The 22,708-nt window shown below is 39.4% G+C and overlaps 1 protein-coding gene across 1 annotated transcript in view; it reads left to right on the top strand.

The window, feature by feature from the left end:
- BMERB1 (bMERB domain containing 1) overlaps positions 1–22,708 on the top strand; it is a 58,400-nt gene that overhangs the window by 24,334 nt on the left and 11,358 nt on the right. The window contains exon 2 of the mRNA XM_074597170.1: positions 4,876–4,999. Coding sequence (XP_074453271.1) covers positions 4,876–4,999 — 124 coding nt within the window. The remainder of the gene's footprint in view (positions 1–4,875; positions 5,000–22,708) is intronic.

The raw sequence follows: 22,708 nt of genomic DNA, 5'->3' as shown, positions 1-22,708 counted from the left end.
AAACAATGACTTAAAATAATTTCTAGCACTGCAGTTGAGTGGGCTGAACAGCCAGGTTTGTTGCTGAGTGGTATACACATTAGAGAAGCCATGCAGCTCCTTTAAAAAGCTCTCAGCAGTCATGGGTTGAACAAACACAGAGTCTTATTTATGATGGTTCATCCATGTCAAAGATGAAAAAAAAGTGGCAGAGTAGCTGGGCCGTTACCCTTACCTGTGCTGGAGCTCTTCTGTTGCTAAATGACTGAGACGGCTCTTCAAGACTGAGCAACTGATAGTTTCCAACAGCAACAGATTCACAAACAAGAAAAAAGGATAAACAATGTCCTGAGGAGACACTGTGATCCAGCAGACCTTGTACTGGCTCTGCCACAGACTTGCTATGTATCCATAAGCAACTCAGCACTCAGCTTTTACTGCCTCTAGACTGCAAATTGCCTGCATACTGCTCTAGGTGTACGTGGAGTAGAGGTCTGATTGCTGTTCAGTATATAGATACCACCAGAATAACAATGATACAGTTTTGGGTTCCTATAGCATAGGTTTGGGACCCTTTGCGTTACTGATACATCTCACCTTCTCCATGCCTCTGTCTTTTACAAAGATGATAACAAAACCCCCAAATTAGAATTAAAGCAGCTAATGGTTGTAGAGCACAATGGGCTTCTCAGTGAACAATATGCTCACATCAAGTGACAGCTGCAGGATTTTTGCTGATAATTACTTTTTCCTTACAGCATTCCTTATCAATTTGTATAAAACTGTTGACACCAGGTGTGATGCATTCTCCCATTTCTTATTGTATCACTTCAGGCTTCTTTTAAATTTTCTTTGCGCTTATTGACTTAATTGGCATTTTATTTTTTGTTGCTTTTCATCACAGGTGGCTAATGTTCCATTTCTGGCTGGCACACTGAGGTTGAAACATGATCATTGAGTTAATACCCAGTTTAACTATACTGGTCTGCATTTAAATTGAAGCAAAAATATGCATAAATAGCTTCAGGTTTACTTCTTCAGTCCCTCTCATTATATGTAATAGCTTGATAATTCTATTTCTATATAGTAATTGTTTTCATCCTAATATCTTTTGGTGCATACAGTAATAATATTTTACTTGTTTCTTTGTCACTGAAAATTATCCTTGAGATTGCAGAGCAGACAAAATAGCTTCATCCTGTCACTGGCTATGACTAATCTCAGTGTTGTCTCCACTTTTGCTTTATGAATTTTGACTCATTACCAGAAACAGAGATTAATAATATTATAAGCTAAAAAATAGTTGACTACTGCATGCCTACTTTAAATAAAATGAAACGTTTCTTCTTTCTTTTATGAAAAGGTAAGAGACTTCTGTGTGAAGCTGTTCAGAAGTCTCAAAGCACTAAAGGTGTCATTCATCATTGGGACAGAGCTGGAGCTTTACTCGAAGGCGTAATAATGTTAACATAGTCTTTCCCAAGTGTTTTACATCCCAGGAGCTCAAGCCATTTTATGAAAAATAATTAATTATCCTTCAGCATAGCTGCTGCCAGGTAGGCCAAACAATTATCCACAACATTAGAAGAAGAATTCAGACACAAACAGGTTGGTGATTTGTAAGGATCACAGTGGTGAAGGTGAGGTAGGAATCCTGACCTGTGGCCTTTTCAGAGGCTTGTATTTCCAGAGCGTCCTCACATCTGTGCTCTACTATTTCAGGATTTCTGGGAAATATGTTGTTCTAATTGTGCCTTTTCCCTCACAGCCTGCCTTAAAAATGCATAATCTTCAGAGGGGGCCAAAGCGTGTGGTGTATTGCAGCCGTGTTGGGTTTATGATACCTATGGACTCACCCATGTAAAGGCAACTGGCAGCTATCGGAGGAACTTACTTAGTCTTTACCTGATAGGAAGGGAGATTTAGAATAGCTGGAGATTCGATGCAAAAATGATATAATTACATAATAGTACACAGGTGAACTTGCATAAAGTATGGATTGACTTCAGTTCCTTTTCCTTGGAAGACCATTCCTACCCTTGTAGAATTGGCTCTTAATCATTTCCAGCACCACAGCGTCTCCATACTCAATTCTCTATATCCTCACCTTCAAATTTCTTGCCCACTATTTCCTTCCTGTCAAAATTCCCTTAATCTAGGTCTTGCCAATCTACCTTCCAGTTTGAGATCTCCGTGAGAATTAATCACCTTACAGTATGTTCACAGCACATATACTGCTATGAAGATAAACTAAACCACTCCTTATATCTCTGTATCATTCTAGATACATCTCTAAGTTTGCAGACAAGTTGCAAACTAGTATCTTATGGTTTCTATATTTATTGTCCTCCACTTTCAAACTTGTGGTACCTTGCTTACATTTTTGATTCTTTTGAAGACATTGCATAATTTTGGATATCTTTCAAAAATATTTTCTCTGGTTCTAGCACATGTTGAGTGGGATGTGAAGGAGAATCTGTGACTGTTCTGCAAGAGTTCAGACTAGTCTACTGGTTGTCCCACTAATTCTTGTGTTGGCTCTAAGCACATACTCAGGGCATAAGGCTTGTTCATGATTTCCCTCCTGAATTACTGAAATCAAAGTATGATAGCTGATCTGATCCAAGGGGGAACACTGAAGGGGTAACACGGGCATTCACAGCTAGAGCTGCAGAGTGGAAATAAGATAGTTGCTTCCGCCCTCCCAACCCCGTTTTCTGAGCACTTGAGAACTAATTTTAAAATATGTACGTATGTGTAATACATTTGTGGCTTATCTTTCTAATTACCAGTATTATTGGCTTTAATTCATGGTAGCATCAGAAAAACTTCCTATCTCCTACTTAATATTTTTGGAAAATAAATTTGCACCCAAGCCAACTGTGCTGCAAGCAGTTAACTCCATAACCCTGAAAAGCAACAAGAGGCAAAATTATACTTACAGAATATTTGTTCTAGTTTCTTTTGACTGATGTCTGATAAGCATCTAGTGAATCTTGAATTATAATTCTGCCCATCTGTTAGTGGTAGCACGGCATGTTAGGTACTCTGCTGCTAAGTTCAAGACTTTGGTATGGTTCCTCATTCCCACACGCCCAGGTAAGGGTGTGAAGGGAGGGAAAAGGTGGGGTTGGATACAGTCCCTATGGGATTTTCAGTGGTGTTCAACCTTCCTCAAACAGATCTAAAATTTCCAAGGTTTTTAGGTTCTATTTCAACATCTAAGTTAGTGGCTGGGATTTCAAAAGACTCACGTGCTTTACACTGTGAAGCCAGCCATTGAGGACAGAGCTGGAACAGTACTACTTAGGACATCTAGGCTATACCTCAACTAAATATACCCCAACACACACAATGATTTCTAATAAGAAAAGCTATCTTCTAAAGGCAGCAGTTGTGTGTTCAAGCACACAAGAAAGCCTTACTTTACCAACCGGTTTTGCAATTTGAGTTTTAAAAACAATTACTGAGAAACAGTTGTTCTTTCACGAGAGACATTTCAAAATCTGTGTCACTTTTTTTTTCCTCAAGATTCTGTTATCTTGAAAAAAAAAATAAATAGTGATTTATTTGCCCACTTTCTTCATTATGAAGTGAAGCCAAAACTTGCAGACAATACTAGCAGGATAACTTCAGAAAAAAAAATATATTTTATATATATTTTTTATATAAAGAAAAAATATTTTCTTTATATCCTATAGAATTTCTTTACTTTGCTTCCATTTTGGGAGACCAGGTCTTTGTGAACTAAGCTCATGCGGGTCTGTGTTTGTTGAGATTTTGTAGTTTCATTCCCACTCCAAGTTTCTGTCAGAAATTCTTCTCAGATGTTTGTGCTTAGTCTGTAATGAGAGACTTGGGAATTTGTCTCTTAATTAATTGAACAGCTTTTTTTTTGATGCTTTTTGTCTCCTGTTTTCTGCATAATCAGGCTGATTACATTTTGACCTCTCCATTTTCCTTTTTTAAACCAATACAGCTGAAACAGGCCTGCTTTCAGGAATATGTCTCCATTTGGGTACCAAAACATGCAGGCACTCTATTTTTTAGTTTCTAAATTCCTGTTCAAAATTAAGGCCAAGTATGGTGAACCCTTGGAATAAGGTTTTCCAGAAGCTAACTTGCTCTTTCCACCTTCTATAAATTGTTTCCTTCTACTTTGAGCGAACACAGTTCATAGTCCTGTTTCTCTCTGGATTAGAAGAGGTAATGCATCAATTATAGAGAAATAATCATAGAAGAACACCGGCCTTACCAGTTACCAAGTAATGACCACAAAATGCTGTTTGTCTCAACTGATTTCAATGCCCTAGTGAGAAATACTCAGCCCCTTGAAGGATTAGGCCCTATGTCATTTCTTATCACATCCCTGGCTCCTTTCCAGTGGGTCTGCGCTTTAGCTGTTAGTTAAGCTGAGAAGGTACAATGCCATGAAGAGTTATAAGAATTAAATATGGGAAACCTTCACCAGTTTACATTGCCTGCACTTGGACCAAGACAGGACTCTTCAGAGTTGCTAGTAATTGCTTTGTGTGATTTTGTAGCAGTCAATGGCTGTTCTTTCAGAGTTTGTAGTTGTATCAATTAACAACAGTTAATTGATTATAGCTACAGTTATGTACTGTGTTGAGATTCCTTAGAGGTATGATAGATTGTAACTAACAAAATTAATGTCACTTTGGCTTATGGATTCTTTCACTTCAAGATGGCTACACTGAAAGTAATAAGCAAAACAATAGAGGAAACCAGTCAATGTAGCATTCGGCTAAAATATTCTCTACTACTTGCATTAATTACCCCATAGTCAGATAGCTCTGTGATTAAATTTACATTCCTAAAAAAAACCATTAAGACAGTTTGACTAGCTTAATTCATTTTCTCTGCTTTCACACACAGATCAACTTGACATCATTTCAATGGCTGAAACAACAATGATGCCTGAGGAAATTGAGCTCGAGATGGCAAAGATCCAGAGACTCCGGGAAGTCTTAGTCAGAAGAGAATCAGAACTCAGGTTTATGTAAGTATCAATACTTCTGGGAAAACTCTATGCAAAATTAATCAAAATAGGAAAGAATGCTATTTAGAAGACTTATCTGCTTGACATTTTAAAAGGAGGAAAGATAAAGAGCATCCCAGTTAGGTGAATGCTTGCAAAATGCCATTGGGAAATGATTTTTGTAGCTGCAAAGGAAATTACCTTTTTTATTCAGCACGATTTGCAGAAGACATAAAAGGGATCTATTACTTACTAAAGGAAACTTTAGCAAAGTACATGTCTACAGTGCATATTTTCATACCTGACGTCAATCCTTTGTGGGAAGGATATTTGTCTGAAGAAAATATCAACAGGTAGGGGATTTGGAGCTTCCACAGTCTAACCTAATTCAGGCTTTATTCCTCACTTCATTAGTGGTCTGAGATGGTTCATGTCACAAGAGAGCACACTGTGTTCTGGACTAATAGCAGCTAAGATTTGACATTTGTTAAATGGAAGCCATTAAGTTATGAACACAAAACACATTTTGATGTATCAAATTAAATAGCAATACTCCAAGAGAGACTTTCAAAACTGCCAAAAGGGTCAGGCTTAGGAGCCTCACTGAAGGTTAATGAATATTAATCTAGTTCTGATGATGAAGTCAATAGGGTTTATATTCCTAAATCACTGAATGTAGAAGACTGGGACTTCTTAATAAGAAGTATATTATTTTGAAGTCCCATCTGTCTGTGAGTACCTGAGGTCAGAAACTAATGCATTTGCTGAGATGCCAAGAACCTCAGTAGACCTAAAAGCTGCTGAACCCAGACCCTTGGCATTAATGAAGATGCAGCAGCCTGAAAAAACTCACTTGCTCTCCTCTCCCTTTAAAGTACAAAGATGGGACTGGTACTTTAACCCTTATATCTGGAGGTTAATTTCAGTACCCTGACTTGCACTGCCAGAAGTTCAAAGCTTCACCCTCAAACAGCGGAGACATCTGTCTTTTGAGTATTACCCAGAAGACTTCAGCTCAGAGTCACTGCTTAGACACCTTTGGAAATAAGGACTGGTAACAGTGGCACTGACCTTTAATAATGCTGTAATGGTACAAATAAAGTAAACAGGAAAGGTTTCGTCACACCTGCTCCTGGTAGTCAAATAACTACTTGGTTATTGGCTTGTACATAGATTTAATCCGGAAGAAGCCTCACCACTGAACCCTGCACTTTTCTTGACATTTTCTATATCAAACAAAGCACTGAAATAAATCGTCCCAGTGAATGAGCGCCATAGCGGGGATCTGCTTTTCATCCTTTTGCGTGTTCTTCACTTGTTCTGCTGTTTATTCTTGTATCCAGCCTGTTCATTTCATTTCACCCATGCTCACACTCATCATGCTTGTTACTCTGTATTGCCTAGCAGGTGCTTGAGTAACGAATTGAACACAGAGGAGCTTGCTTATTGAAAAGGGAATATAACTGACATCCCTACTGTGGAACAGTACTCTTCCTGCATTAGATATCATCCAAACACACTCTGCCTAGAGCTACCCAAGAGCACTCCCCAGCCGTTCACTGGCTGCGTGAGGAAAGCCCTTCTGAGCATCAGTCTCCACTAGGTTTGGCCCTAGGTATTATCAGAGCAGGCAGGTGATGCCGCAACTGCCAGAGATGCCCCCACTTTTTTGTCTTTTCTAAGTCATGGAAAGCGAAGTTTGTTGCTGCTGCCACTGTCTTCAGCAAGAGGGACTGAGGTCTGTGCCACTGCCACAGACCTCATTCCTTCAGCAGCAGCAGGCCAAGATGACTTTTCCAGGGATATTCACACAGCTTTCCAGCTTGACTGCTCCCTTCTCTGTGGCAGAATATCGTGACACTGCTCATTAATCCTTGAGACAGTTACATTCAGTTTGTTAACACCACTGAATGAAATGGTGAGACAGCATCTGTCTCTGCACTAGGACTCTACTTGCAAACTAAGACTGCGCTGATCAGGATTTTTCAAGCCCTGTGTAGGCTTCCCATCTTTCTAAGCCTATTTACAACAGGCAGGTTCTTCATACTAGCTCATCAAGTGTGAAAGGAAAAGCAGCCTCTCTCACTCACAAAGGCCTCCAAAATTAGAACATGCTTCCCTTAATAGCTTTTAAGAGTCAAAAAAAGTGTCTATTTGACTTAGTCTCATTTTAAAAAATGTTTTTATATTTTATTCCTGACAAGTGAGAAGCATGTTGCTAGTGATGCCCAAATAATATAGCAGCACCTGTTGTTTACTGCCTTTCATTCTGGATAGTTTACACTAACAGAGGGGCTCTGCATTTGTCTTCAATGACAGACGTCTTTTAATGACAAATGTCACCTCAGTGGTCCAAGTTTTTTATCTGTTTAACTGAGCAAATTACATAAACTGTAAGTCATAGACATATTGTGGAAGACTTTATATGTGACCATATTTAATTTTTTTTCAGTTGTTTCTGTAAGTACTGCATTTACAGTGTCCCAAGACCAGAAGTCTATATGTAGGTCATAAATTTTAGTAATTGTTTTCTTCTGACAAGACTAGATTCCCCTATGAATGACCTATACAACCAATTGCATGTATCATCTGAGCCGCCTCAGACAGGTTTAAGGCAGACTCGACTTTCAACATGTGGCTGCTAACTAGCAGCACTACACCTGTGCTCAGACCACTGCGTTCAAGACCAGCTTTAATGAGAACCAAACCTCTTTATTTTTTGTACCTGCTTTAGCTTTTTGCTTAACTATAACAAAAGGATAAAATATACATTAGTAATGGAGAAAATGTGTGGTATGTTTATGTTCTCTTTTTTTCCCCCCCTCATGCTGTTAGCAACAGAGTAGAAATTCTTTTGAGTTAAATTTGGCTTTTTTTAGTTCTTATAAAAGCATGAAGACGATGAAATAATTCCATATCACTTACACATCCAGCCACAGCTTACATCTCTGTCTACGTTTTTAAAACTAATGGTTCATTCTTCTCACTGTCTCCCTGGATGACTGATTTTTTTTATTCACATGTAGCCAGATCCTAAAGCTAGGACAAAGTACATTGTAGCTGTGCTTTAAAAAAAAGTTAAAATAATAAAAATAAAAGAAATAAGCTAGAGGGCTTGCGCTCTAAGTGTATCACCAGCCCTAATGAGGGAGCCACGGCTCCCTCCTGTTAGAGGCATACAGCCTGCCAGCTTTACTTGCACACACCAGCAACTACCACAACTCTTCACAGCACACACACTATATTTTAACAGTATTCACACTCAAGAATAAGAAAACAAAGCACTGCACGCTAGACCTGTTGCTGATGGAAATCAGAGCAAGCTCTTCCTCTGTCAGAGCAATGCAGGTTTAATCCACGGAAGGAACTTGCTCTAAGCCTGCTAATTGAAATTAATGTTTTCCTTGAAGAGACACACGAAGAAGATCAAGATGGGATAATAATAAAACTCACCACTGCTGATGTTTGAAACAGCTCTCCAACAAAATGGTGGTGTTTTTAACTGTTATGTCAGCATTTGTCCCAGACAAATGCAGTACCAGTAAAATAAGGGCATTTGGCAGAGAGCTGTTCCTGGTTAGCATATCAGCCAGTACAAAAAAATCCAACAAAAACCAAACCCAACTTAAAAAAAACCTAGCAAGGTCTGGATGCTCAGCAGACCTGGAGTTGGTTTGCATTTTTCACACTTCTGTGCGTGAACTGGTAAAAACTTTTCCTGCTGATATGTGAGATCGTTGATAATGTAATATTCCTTCAGGCAGTTCCTCAGCTGTGATCTATATAGCACGTGTGTTCTTCAAGCAACATGAACTCTACATGAGGGAGTCTTTAGCAAAACATACAGATTGCTTTGCTTCCTTTGAAAGTTAAGGCATTGAGGCCTTATTTTTACCATAGTAATACTATGAGGTCCATATTCCCTCTCCCCACTGAACAGAGTAACACCAATGACTAATTAAGTCTGTAGGACAACAAAAGGGATAAAATGAAATACCTTGCTCCTACGTCACTACACAAATGTTACATTACAGTACTCACAGTTGGTAACACTTTAGTATCTAAATAAAATCTTTACTGAACAGTTGATCATCACTAAAAGCTTTAGAAGAGTCACCCCATAGGGGTGAAATAAAGAGTGGGATGGGGAAGAAATAAAAGACAGATACTTAATCATCATTATTATTTCAAAGCAAGTCCTAAAGTATTTGAGAATCAGGCAGTAGAATTAAACTCAAAAATAAAACAATTTAATAGTATTAGACTTAAAAAGTGGTACAGAGTAGTGTTCAAAAAACATACAAAACTGTATGTGCTTGGGTTTTTTTCCCTTACATATCCAAGAAGGTTCTGTGCCTCATCTGTTAGCCTATGTCTATCAAACATACTATTAGTTCAACGGATCCATTATTTTCAGCTTTCAAAATTAAACTGAGGAAAAGTTAAATTATATTTGAACATGAACAAATTTCACATACATTTCTGTGATTAAGTATTGAGTTAAAACATCAAAGCTTGTTTTTTTCAGTTTATGAATTTCCCCCCACCTCTTTGCAATAGTCATGCTGTGAGTAAGCAAGTTGCTTTGTGCTGTACTAGATATTAAAATTACTCACAGTCTTCACTCTGGGTCATCAACAGGAAGGTTAATCTCCTCATGAGGAAATTTTCCACCTTTAGAAAGAGATTTGGACACCCAGTCAGCAACAGTACCCCACACAATACTGAAGTCAGTCACCAAATAAGAGACCTTACCTGCCTGCTGGTTTAAGATTCTGGTTAAAGAAGGGAAAGGTCTGCAAAAATTCCTTTAATAAGGAACACACTTTATTTTTAAAGTTTACAGGGAGTCCTTCACAGGGGCCTTTCTACTGCAGAGCCGTGCAAGGCAGTGCTAACTGCTTGCCCTCACAGGTGAAATGAGCTCTGCAGCTGCATGAGACAAAATGGCTGCCATTCTGTGGCAGCTCAACCACACAATACAAAATGGCTGCCCTGTTTGTGGGGCCACTGTAGAGACCGACTTTTTGCAACAGCTTTGAGGAATTTTCTCCTTCCTCACAGACCCTGTGTACTCCCCCTTATTGTCTGCTGGGCTGCATAGAAGGCCATGGGCTATCAGCTAAGGCTCTCAAAAAACCACGTTTTTCTAGCGACCACCTCCAATGCCCCTGGCTCCAGTGGGAAGCAAGGCTGTCAAATGCATGTCCTCCACCTGTCCTTCAATAAAAACACTCTACTCAGATCATCCCAAGTACAGCACCCAAGAAGGCCACATACTGGGCCTGGTGCAGATCTGAACTCCGTGCAGTTTACAGGGCACAGCTCTGAACATTAAACTGTCTGGCAGACATCTACTGACAGCTTCCAGAAATTGTATCATTCCTGACTGGTGGACAAGTGAGGTATGTACTAATATGCATCAAAATTATTTTACAATTCAGAAGGTATCTTTAAGAAGGTGTTGCAATCTGTCCCTATCTCTATACCAGGCCCACAAATCATGTACTGTCCACGGCCCCACAGAGCAATACATACTGTTTTTTGATGACAAACAAATAATTTACTGTTGAAGGGGAATACCTATGTTTGCTCTTAGTCAAATATAGGTATTTGTGCAGTCTGCCTATCATTGTGTTAAACAAAAACTTCCACAAAACAGAGAAAAAGTGAACATTCAGTGAGAACAGTGGAAGCAGAATTTACCCTGTTTTAAAAATGAAACATCAAAAATGTTTAAGTGAAGACTACAAATATCCATACCATTTCGATACATGTGATTTTTTCTGTCGTTTGTACTGCTTTCTATTCCTTTGTACACTATTTTGTCTCTGCCATGCACATAGAAGTGGAAGTTCCTTACTGGTGTACTTAACATAATGTGAGACCTCATTTCAGTAATTAAAACTAAAGCACGTAAAAACAAAAATACATTTAAACAGTGTAACTTTGTGGAACTCTGAAGTGAAGCAAAAACATACAGTACAGGGAACTCCAATTGACATTTCTGATTTTCAAATTTGTGAGGCTTCTTTATTGCAAAACACAGCTTTTTAATTTTGCTGAGTGAAGCTCAATAAAATTGGACATGTGACAGCATGTTCTTAGCCTGTCCCCTGATTTTTTTTATTTGAAAAGCAAGGGAAGCAGCTGAACTCTTTTATCTGTTTAACAGATTACATATTATATATCAGAGTGAAATAGTTCAGCTTGTAGTGTATACTTTACAAGAGGACAGCTTTCTAATAATTCTTGTTTTTCTTTTTATCGATAGAAAGAAATAAAGAAAGCAAAATCAGCTGAAGCAATCGTTTATCAGGTTATGATGTTTCTCAGACCTTGGTGTAAATTGTAAATCAGATATGAGCCTTTATAAACCTGTACTTTGCTTTGTTCCATGCTGTTACTTCTTCCTTTAAAAAGAAAAGGAGGGCACTGAAGACAGCCATACTCTTCATATCCAGTAAGTCAGTACTATTTCCAGCTGAATACATACTTGCTATGAAGAATTACTGAAAGTTTATATGGAAACAATTTTCAGATTATAAAATCAAGCCTTCCTCAATTAGGTAATGCCACAATTTATGTCATGCGATCACATTTTAGCTCAGGCAACCATAGTGACAGCAGAGCAGATGCACTGTGATTTGCTCTGTAATTGCGTTATTGAATTCTATTTCTGTCTCAAGACCCTTCCTCACTTAGTGCCCAGGATGGACCTCCTCAGGATATGTCAAGGTTATGTAGCAATTGTGGCTGTTTGTAGCATCTCTCCTTCTATGCTCCTGATACTGTGAAATTTCATAGAATTATGCCAGGAGCTGTTGTGACCATCTCCAGCCATCCCAGGAAATGAAAATACAGCTTAATGCTGTCATATGCTATCTCCAGCTCTTCTGGGTTTATTTTCAGAAAAGCTGAGGACTCAGCATGTATTGATATGAAGGACACAATATGTACGGAAAAGTATCAGTTTATAGCTAGCCAGCATTCCCCCTCATTCGCTTCTTGGGCTTCTCTCAGCTAATTTCTTAAAATGTTCTCTATAAAAAGAGTTTTGGGTCAAACTGTAAATTTTCAATCTGTCTTTGCTGTTTAGGAAAGCAAACATAGCATGTCAGAACATGCACACTCCTCCCTTTCTAATTCTCCCGTCCCACTTCCTTTTTTTTTATTTCCTGGTGAGGTAACAGACCCAAAAAGCCAAGGGGGCTGCTCAGGCAGCGTCCTCCTCATTGCACATTTAATGTGTTACTGCTGTGGATACTTGTTTGTGGCTTCAGAAGCAGTTTGGGATTCGTATCACGGGGGGGCATGGAAATCTACCGTGCTGAAAGACATGATTGTAGAATGGATAATGCATGTGTCTGTTAGCTCAGTTTAGCTGACAGAGTATACAGGCAGCAAAACCTCAGACCTCTATATGATATAGGAACAGATCAAAAATGAACCTTAAAATAATTTGTAGTGCAAAATTCATGCATTTTAATATGTACTAGCATATTCTGACACAGTAAATATTAATAGTATAGGTGAGATCACCCACAGTTACTGTCTATGCCTGTGAATAGAAAAGGCATGGAGTTCACCGTCATCATGAAACATGCTCCTTGGGAAATCTGCCAGTGCCTGGCAGTGCTGGCTTTCCGGATGGAAAGCAAAACTTGAAGCCAGCTATATTGGATGACCTTGAACTAAAACCGTGGAAGTTGCTTCCACCCGTGATAGCTGTCTTGGGAGTGGTTATTTCTGCCATGTAGGTGATATTGAATGGCAATTTTTTGATCTCTAGGGAATATAAGATATTAAATAGTAAGCCCTATTAGGTTACTTTAGGCAATTATTGAAAACAGTTTTACTTACCTCATTGAACTTTTTTTAGCTGTAAAAATATTATAAATACAACACACAGAGTATTTGCTTAATGTCTGTGTGGTTATTGCATTGCTAAACTAATACTGTGAAAAAGCCAAATTCACCTCCACATTGACTTAGCAGAATTAAAATTGGTCGTTGTCTTTGTACACTTTCACTACACACTATTAGATGTGATATGAGCACTCTTCTCCAGAGTGCTCATAATATCTACATCAACCAAATTCTCCATAGATCCATTCAAGTTTTTAGACCATTTTATGCTTACTTGTAACCCCAGGAACAATTACCTTTTATGTTGATAAGTTTGCTGCAATTTGACTTTGCCTTGGTAATAAACTTATACTAGCAGTCCCACAGCTTCATTAGCTGTCTAGAGTACATAATTAATCTGTGTGTTGGTTGGTTTTTTTCCTTGCTTCCAATCAGGCTTACTTTACTTGCCTTTTTAACCTTTATCCTTTTCCAACTTTGCAAAAAAACCCAAAAATCTCTCTTTTGCTGCTGTGACATCAGCATACCCATTGATAGTAGTAGCAGAGGTGGGCTAGTCGGTAATGGTCATTTTATAGGGTGTTGGACATAATGGTAAAATCTCAAATTTAGAGCAAATTCATCATGGAGAAATATTTATAGTCCATATTCCTTCCAAACACAATAAAACATCAACAGAGCTCAGATAGGATTCTCACCTTTGTGTCTTTTGCAGTATGGACAGCACATTGGTATTTTAAAGTACAAAAAGGTATGTCTGCTGATTGCCTGGCTTTATGCAACCACTGCAAAGTGAAGCAACATCAAGCTATACAAGAACTGCAAAAGTGAGAGGTTAATTCCTTTGGTGATGAGAATCTTCAATAAACCAACTTAGAAATCCTAGGTTTTAATTTAGAATGAGTGCAGTAAACCTAGCAGACTCATACAAAGTGGGAACATGAAACAAACAACGTCTCATTACTGGCTAAATTCAAAAAGTAATGGCATACTACAAAGCCTGCTTTTGTGGAGTGTTTCCGTTCTGAACTGAGAAAAGGCAGCAATGAGTGCCGTCTTTGCATGAACAAAGTTTGTTTCAAATTCGAATTACCTTTTCAACTAAATACTTTATCTTTATTTGTAGTGACTTATTAATTTAGCATCAGCTGTGACTTCTCAGTGGCTTAATGCCACATGTGGCAACAGTGACACACACTGAGCATCACCCTGGGTAAGGGTGAGAGGGAGGGAGAGTGTAAGGGGATAAACAGGCTGTCGAAGGTGTGAATAGCGGTTATAACGGGTTATATATTGATAAGCACGTTCTGACTTCTGCTTTCTTGGCTAGTTTTGATTCTTTCTGTGTTACTTTTTGTCTTTGTATTGTATATTATCTATTTTCTCTCCTCTAAGGTTAAGCGTGGAATTCTTTTAGGACTGTTTACTTATATGTTCAGCATCTAGTACTTTTCTCTGAGTTTGGCACCTAGCTGTTACTATAATGCAAAGAAATAACACCAACAAAATCAGATTTTTTTTCATGAATAGAGTTGTTGTTGTCAGTGTTTTCTGATAAGATCTGTCTTTTCCTGGAAAGGCGTAATAAATCTTTTTTCCTTCATAGTTCTATAATCTTAACAATACAATATAACTTACTGTGAATTTCTTCCTTTTTTTTTCCTGATTGTATCTTGTTCTAGGAACATAGGATGCAATTTGGGATGCTGTAGAGGAGGCAGTTGTGTGATGATATATATTTTTCAATAAATATACATGTCAGGTTGTCGGCTTCATAAGATAAAGTACCATTAGGGAAAATACCAAGCCCAGCTTTATGAGGGATACCATCACTGTCCCATTGATATAGCCTGGTGTGGCACACACTCTTCTGCAAGACAGGATTAATTTGTGGCTGTGACTGTATGTCCCCATTCACCTTTCCCATCTCTAGCACATTGCAATGGTGTCTCACCTGCAAATACCCAGAGTCCTTAAGGAAATAACCAAGAAACTGTAAGGCGGGAAGTGGTGCGACCTGGTTTCTGTCATGCAAGTTGTCAGATACTCAAAGCTTGAGCTTCTGAGATTAGGGACAGCGTTTCTAGGGGACTGACATGGATCTGGGATCTTCAAGGATGTCAGTGTGCCCACTGTAGAACTGGGAACTCCTGGAAGGTCCAGCTCTGGTGAGGGTCTCCCAGCTCTTCAGATGGGAGCCTGTAAGCCTCAGGAACATGAGTTCAGGACAGAATTGCAAAGTTCTGGACTGTGCACTTCAAGCTGAAAGTATAAATACAAATCATCTCTCAAAGAGGAGAGAAAAATGCCTTTGTTCAGTTTTTGCAGAGCCATCCCCTTTACCCTGTTTGACAGCAAACAATCAACCCCAGAGGAAAATATGACATTACACTTTCAACTATGTGGCAGTAGAAATGCTATGTTAAAATGCTCAGAAAAGAGAAGCATTTTTTAGCGGTGTATAATCATAAACATATCATAGCAAAGTATTTAATGAATTGTAGACTTAGTATCTGTTAGTTGAGATGTTTGTGTCTTAAAAGAGAAAAAAAATGTAAAAGGAATTTTCATTTTTATCTCTGTTGGACAGGTAGGAAATAACTATTAAATAGAAAATTTTATTTAAATATCATTTCCATTGAATATATGTTATGGTTGTCACAAATTGTTGTTAATAGAGCAGCTCTGGTTATCTTTAATCTTTTGACTTAGTCGTTTTTAGGTCAGTAATTTACACTGTGTTTACAAACGTAACCTTTAATCCCAAACTATTTTTGATTTCTGAGTTCTTAGCTACCTGTGGTCTGGTTTACATGAGTGGATGGTAGAATGAATTGTCTCCCATGAGACCATGTATCCAAGATAATGTATTTGTAATACATCATGCATATATAATACTCATAGTTACTGTGGCCCACCCTTTTGCATGGTTGATCTTCCTATAGGCAAGGATGCTCTGTAATAATGTCTAACTCTTGACCTGTGGTATTTCAGTGGTCTCTCTCCCTTGCCTTCTGCTATAAATAGGAGAGTATAAATCAGTGATGGCTCAATGGTGAATTGAAAAGTCCTGAAATGGACTGGCTGTCAGTGTTTTATACCAGATATCTTTATATTCTTTTCAGCTTTGATACCAAATATTTGCTCTTCTGGTTTTAAAAATAAAAAAAGATCACGTATAGAGGCAAATTAAGAAGGAAATTTATCACCAATTCTGCTAGAGACACTACATAGCCAAACCTAGAGTTTCCTACTTCTGCTGCCTAATAACAAAAAATAAAACTACCAGAGCAGTTTAAATGAATCATGCACATAAGCTAGCTCTATGCTTTTACATGCGGTCTTCTGTATGCTACTGCAATGGGGTTAGATACTTCTGAATTTAAATCTAACTTTTCTATTGTATGTTTTTAGATAAATTAACTTGGTAAATTTTTGCCATTTAGAGAAACATTCCCCTCTGTGGTGGAGCATTTCCAGGAAAGCTCCTCTTGTTACTACTGAAGTTGACAGTAAAACTTCATAACTGGAGATGGCCAAGCTCAAGAGAATTTAAAAATGTCAGTGAGAAGGAAATACAGACAGCTTCTTTAGACACTCTTCTGAATTTCTGTGAAATATACCTTAAATATGATCTCCAGGGACTGAGATTTTCAAGTCCTGCCATCTTCAGTTGTCTGAAACGACAGCTGACTCACATTACTTTGCAAGTTGCAGTCCAGTGCTTCTATCCACTGCTCCTCCCTCAGAGAACACTTTTAGCAAGAAAAGATAGACACACTTATTTTAATAGTTAAAGTTAATCAAAGGACTTTTGATTCATAACCTGACCTGCTAAGCAGGCTGGTCAGCAATCTGTTATGTTAATTGCCAGCTCTGTGTCTTCCAGCCTGAGCAGCACCAGGTGCTGAGCTAAATAACAAGGTGATAAACACACACCATAATGACTCAGATAACGTTTGCTATATTCATTAAACATTGCCTGTGATTTCACAGATTTATAATTAGAAGCTTTAAGAAACTAAGATGAGTTGACAGGGACAAAATGGAGTCAAATGTAGAAGAGGGGCATATATAAACTTCTTGTTTTCTTCCATTCCCAGAATACTTTCACCATTCCAGATTCCCCACAGCTTTGGCAAGGCCTTAAACACCTGCAGTCCCCAAAGCCTCCACTGATATTCCTCCTCCCCATCTCAGTCCTTATTTTAACAAATCTATAGCTTGACAACACATTACCATCTCTGTCTGTAGCAATTCTCTTATTTCTACACAGCTCTATACTTCAGTCACCGAAATTTCTCCATCACTACTGGCTGCTCTTGGCTGGTGTTCAGCATGTTCATTGGTGACACCACCAATCTTCTTACCCCTGTATTGAGACCTTCTCCAGAGACATGAAATCATGTCAACTCATGACTTAGCATGACATCTGATTCTTAGGCCATCTCTTAGACCGACACTATCAAAGTCTTCTGAAACTCTTAACAATTATAAGCATTTTACTTCTGGGACAGGAATATATTAAAACAGAACTAAAAATAACCTAAGTGCCTGCAAACCCTCTTGAAAGAGAGGAAGGAAACCAACAAAACCACTCTACATTTTTTAACTTCAAGCACTTTAATGCAATAACAGAAAACAAAAGAATCTCAGATCTCCTCTAATATACATGCTAGAGAGAACACATCTATTTCTAGCTTTGAAAGTCATTCAGCAAAGGCAGCAGCTCCCTGGACACACTGAACTGCTTTGCTCGTCCTGAAATCAATGAAAAAGATGTTTGATGCTTATATAGTTGTTATTAATAGTTCTTACTCCTAAATCTTAAGCATTCAACAAACTTGTTTTTCTTTGGCTGACCATTAAGGTAAGCATTTAGTGATTTTCCTTCTGCCTTTTACTATAATTTTTGCTTTTTTTCTATCCATGGCTCTAGATGGTACCTAGGTATTATGCTAGGGAGTATGGGTTTCCTCCTCAGCTGAAAAGAAGACAGAAAATATGGAAAATAAGGAGGTGATTGGTGACAGCCAACATGGCTTCACTAAAGGCAAATCATACCTGACAAATTTGGTGGCCTTCTATGATGGTGTTACAGTGTTGGTGGATAAGGGAAGAGCAACTAATGTCATCTACCTGGACTTGTGCAAAGCATTTGACACTGTCCTGCATGACGTCCTTGCCTCTAAATGGGAGAGACATGGATTTGACAGATGGACCACTCAAAAGAGTTGTGGTCAACAGCTCCATGTCTAAGTGGTGAGCAGTGACGAGTGGCATTCCTCAGCAGTTTGTTCTGGGACTGAAGGTGTTTAACCTCTTTGTTGGCGACATGTGGGATTGAGTGCACCCTCAGCAAGTTTGCCGATGACACCAAGCTGTGGCGTGGTCAACATGCTGAAGGGAAGGGATGCCATCCAGAGAGACTTGGACAAGCTTGAGAGGCAGGCCCGTGCAAATCTCATGAAGTTCAACAGGGCCAAGTGCAAGGTCCTGCATGAGGGTTGGCACAGTCCCAAGCACAAACACAGGCTGGGTGGAAAATGGATTGAGAGCAGCCCTGAGGAGAAGGACTTGGATGATGCTTGGTTGATGAGAAGCTCAACATAAGTCAGCAATGTGCACTCGCAGCCCAGAAAGCCAACCACATCCTGGGCTGCATCAAAAGAAGTGTGGCCAGCAGGTTGAGGGAGGTGATTCTGCCTCTCTGCTCCACTCTGGTGACACCCCACCTGGAGTACTGCGTCCAGCTCTGGGGCCCCCAACAGAAGGACAGGGACCTGTTGGAGTGAGTTCAGTGGAGGGCCATGAAGATGATCCAAGGGCTGGAGCACCTCTCCTACGAGGACAGGCTCAGAGGGTTGGGGTTGTTCAGCCTGGAGAAGAGAAGGCTCGGGGGAGACCTTATTGCAGCCTTCCAGTACTTAAAGGGGGCCTACAGGAAAGCTGGGGAGGGGCTCTTTATCAGGCAGCATAGCAATAGGACAAGGGGTAGCTAGATGATCTTTAAGGTCCCTTCCAACTCCAACCATTGTATGATTCGATGAAAAATTTAGCTGTTATGTAACAATTTCTATTGAAACAAAACAAAATGCTTCTTTTGTGTCCAGTACGGAATGTTTCTTTTTTTAAGCCCTGCCTGCCATTAACTTCCACAGCCTCCGAGACCTGCCAGGGCACAGCTGAACGGGAGGTCTCCTCTCTGTTTCCTTGCCCTGCTCCCCCTCAGTCCAGATGGTGCATGGCAGAGGTGAGTCATGCTGTCACCTCACTTGTGGATCTTATGGGACTGACAATGCTTAGAGCATTCTTCTCCTGGTAACTGGACCACAGAAACACATACTGGGGCTGAGTCACTGTGCCAGATTACTGCAGACTCTTTCGACCCACTTATTTTCCTGTCATTTTGTGACGTGTTTAGAAACTCTTTTGCTCACGCTGTTTATTCGTTATGAGTTATTTTATCTTTTTTGGGGCAAACAGAGTGTCTGCTTTTAGGTTTTGATGATATAGCTTGAAATACCAAGAGAGAAAAGAATAATACATGCTTATGTGATATCTTCAAGCATACAGAGGGTTTCTTGCAATAAGCCATCAAGAAACAGAAAAGCAGAATTGCAGACAGTGTGTCAGAAATATGTGAAAGCACACTGAGAATTCATCCCTAGTTCAATACTATTGCAATTACTCCAGGAATGGATTTGGGCTCTTAATAAGAGAAATGGTTTATCATACACATAACTCATGTGTTTAAGATTTCTGGGCAGACATTTAAAGCTCAGCTCTGGGGGAAGAACTGACATATTGTAACTGCTGTTTGCTTTACTGATGTTTTTTTCTATAACATCAAAAATGATTTCACAGGGACTGGAAAGAATGTACTATCTATTCCAGAGAACAGAGTTCAGCAAAGGCTGTTTATATATTGCAATTTTTATGCAAATGTCTCAAGCAGCTTTATAGATAACATAAACAGGCCTGGAGGGTGTCATTTCAGTGTCTATGCCATGCTGTGTCTACAGGGAAAAAGCCATTGCATTCTGCACAGATCAACAACCTGATTTTCTCCTTCGAGAAAAGCATCGGGTACGCAGGGATCATGACAGTGCTCTTAAATAAGCTGGACAATAGTCTGTGCAGCTTCTGCTCTTGCCCACGTTGCACTCTGATAGATTTGACTTATGACATAGGGGAGAAAGTGCTGCAGAATTAGGCTCAGCATGTTTCTCCAGCTTATTTGTAGAAAGTTAAGGGACCCAAAGGAGTTTTGTTTTCTCTACTCTGCAGATTCCTGCTTTCTTTAAGATTCCCAAAAGTTCTTTTTACTTCCTAAAGAGGTCTGACAGTAATACAAATATGCTCTCAGTCAAACCCTGCTGACTATCCAGCTTTCAAATGGGAAATCCACTAGGATTTGATTTCTTTTCAGAAGCAGCGTTAACTTCTCCTGGGCCACCTGTAACTGCTCACATCCAGGAACCGGAGCATAAGGGGGGAAAAAAGAGGAAGTTTCATAGTACTAGTACAGATCGAATGGCCTTCCAAGAGCTTTCTTCCTGAGGAGTTCCTCCTCTCCCTTTTTCTTTGAGGACAACAAGATGACTTTTGCCCAGGACAGCAATTGTAGCCCTACATTCAGTATTATTTGCTAGCAGATGTGTGACGTGCTTTATAGTTATATGCAGTTATACCTCCTGCTTTCTTTAAGTCAGATGGATGAAGCCTTCATATGGTTTTTATGAATATGACCCATAGCCCTCCTTTAGTCATTTAACCTCCTCCCCCCAATCAGTCAGCACCATGGAGTAAGTGAAACACAAAGGCTTGACACAGATGGAAAGAAAGATGTTCCATGTGCTTAAGTGGCTTGGTAGAGATGGTGGGTTTAGTCTTTGTGCACCATCAAAACATACTAGCCTACAGAGCTGGGACTCCAGAGAGGTCATCTGGCTTACGACTTTTGGAATTCAGATTGTCACAGAGCTGTTAAAGCCCTTAAGTGCTTGGCCACATATTTACTTCTCTCCTGCGAGTTTACAAAGCAGGAACAAAGTTTAGGTGTCAGGAAAAAGAGATGCTAAGAATATATATGCAGAGTGTTAGCCATATGCTCCGCAGTCAGATTAAAAAAAGAGCCAAAATAATGGGAGGAATTGCCATTACAGTTGCAATATGAGGCCAGTGCCTTTGCCACAAATTGAGCATAGGGGCTGTAGGGAATACTGACCTTGCTCACTTTCACCATACTGACAGTGATATTTTAAATTCCTGATAATCCTGAGAGAAGAGCATTGACATTAGCTTTTGGGAGTTCCTTGAGGAGGGCAGGGAGCCAAACTGATACAGTGAAGTATTTTAATCAGTATCTTTCAGATCTTCCCAGAGTGAAGCCAGATCTACGTGACACAGAAAAAAGAACATCTTCTCCTTGTATGTCGTGGAGATCTCTTTTGTAGAATCTCGCTGTTCTCTTCACTAGATGAGGGTAGATATCATTTGAATACAGCAATTCAATATTGAACATTTCTTGCCAAGAAACTGTCTTTGTTAACCATGGGCATTTTCCTCAAATATATTAACACTCATTATATTAATATGACACCCAAACTGCATGAACATTGAATGGATGAAGAGCTGTGAGGCTTGCTCACATCCCAGCACATTTTGAATATTGATTCTCCTGAGGAGATAGTGTTTAAGGTTGTTAATTGATAAAAGTAATTTTAGTACCATTTAGCATGATAGATCTCAAGAGCAAAACAGGCTTTGCATGTGATCAGCATGAATAATATAGGGAGCCCACGTAAAAATAATCATCAGTATAAACATCTCTGCCTCCGAGTGTCCTAAACACATACAGTAGTGAAGCATGGACTGGCCCTGCGGCTAGCATGCTAATCTTCCCAATAAGAGTCTTACAAGACAGATGTATGTTGGGAGAGCAGATCCCCAGTGGAGGTGACAGTGGCACCTAAACAAGGAAAAGAGGTCAGCAATAAAGATTATTATCAGAGGTACGTCACTGTCATATTTTGGTAAGAGAAAAGTAAAAAGGCAGTAGGAAGAGCTGTCATAGCACAATGAAAGTAGCAGAACAGGCAAGATGGAGTTAACCAAAACGGTAAATAATAAAAGGATTAATATGCTTTAGTAACACGAGCAAAGCAGCTGAAGGACAGTTCCCTGCAGAGACCTGCATTCCATGCAGAGGTGGCAGGGAGAATAAAAGCTCTTGGGATTGTGGTTAAAATCTTACTTGTGCCAGAAACACCTACTTTTTCCACTCACTTAATTCAGTAATTTCACTGCATTATCCTTTGTGCGCTTGCTGACACATATACACACAGTCTAGTCTCTCAAGTTTCCTCTCTTGAAATACCACTGTGACAACCCATGTTCTGATAGCACTTCAGCTACCTTCAGGTGCTTAGGCAACAGGCAATCTACCCTTCAGGCAGCGGATTACGAAACAAGGACCGAGAGATCTGTGGACAAGGATAGTGTTGGAAACATCTGAGTTGAAAAACATACAATTAATCAGGAAGGCTGGTTTTTGTATTCCTCAGGGTGTGATTTCAAAATGGAAGCCTCTGATGCAGCCCTCAGAACCAACACCTGAGCCTTGACTGCCAATATGGCTGACACTAAAATAAAACATTTGCCAGGAAGCTAATGCTGAAGTTTGCTAGTTTCCAGGGGAATAATTCAGTATAGCAGCTCTCAGGATAGGTTATCAGTTTCAATAAGAACTGCAGGTGCAGTTTCTGCTAATGTTACAGATTTTTTTTTAATTTGTCTGTGTCTTAACATTAATGGACTTTGTAGACACATCAAGGATTTGAAACACTCATGTCAACC

The sequence above is a fragment of the Larus michahellis genome, chromosome 8, assembly GCF_964199755.1.
Source record: "Larus michahellis chromosome 8, bLarMic1.1, whole genome shotgun sequence".
Taxonomy (NCBI): Eukaryota; Metazoa; Chordata; class Aves; order Charadriiformes; family Laridae; genus Larus; species Larus michahellis.
Note: the sequence above shows the minus strand (reverse complement) of the source record. Positions and strands in the feature narration are given on the sequence as shown.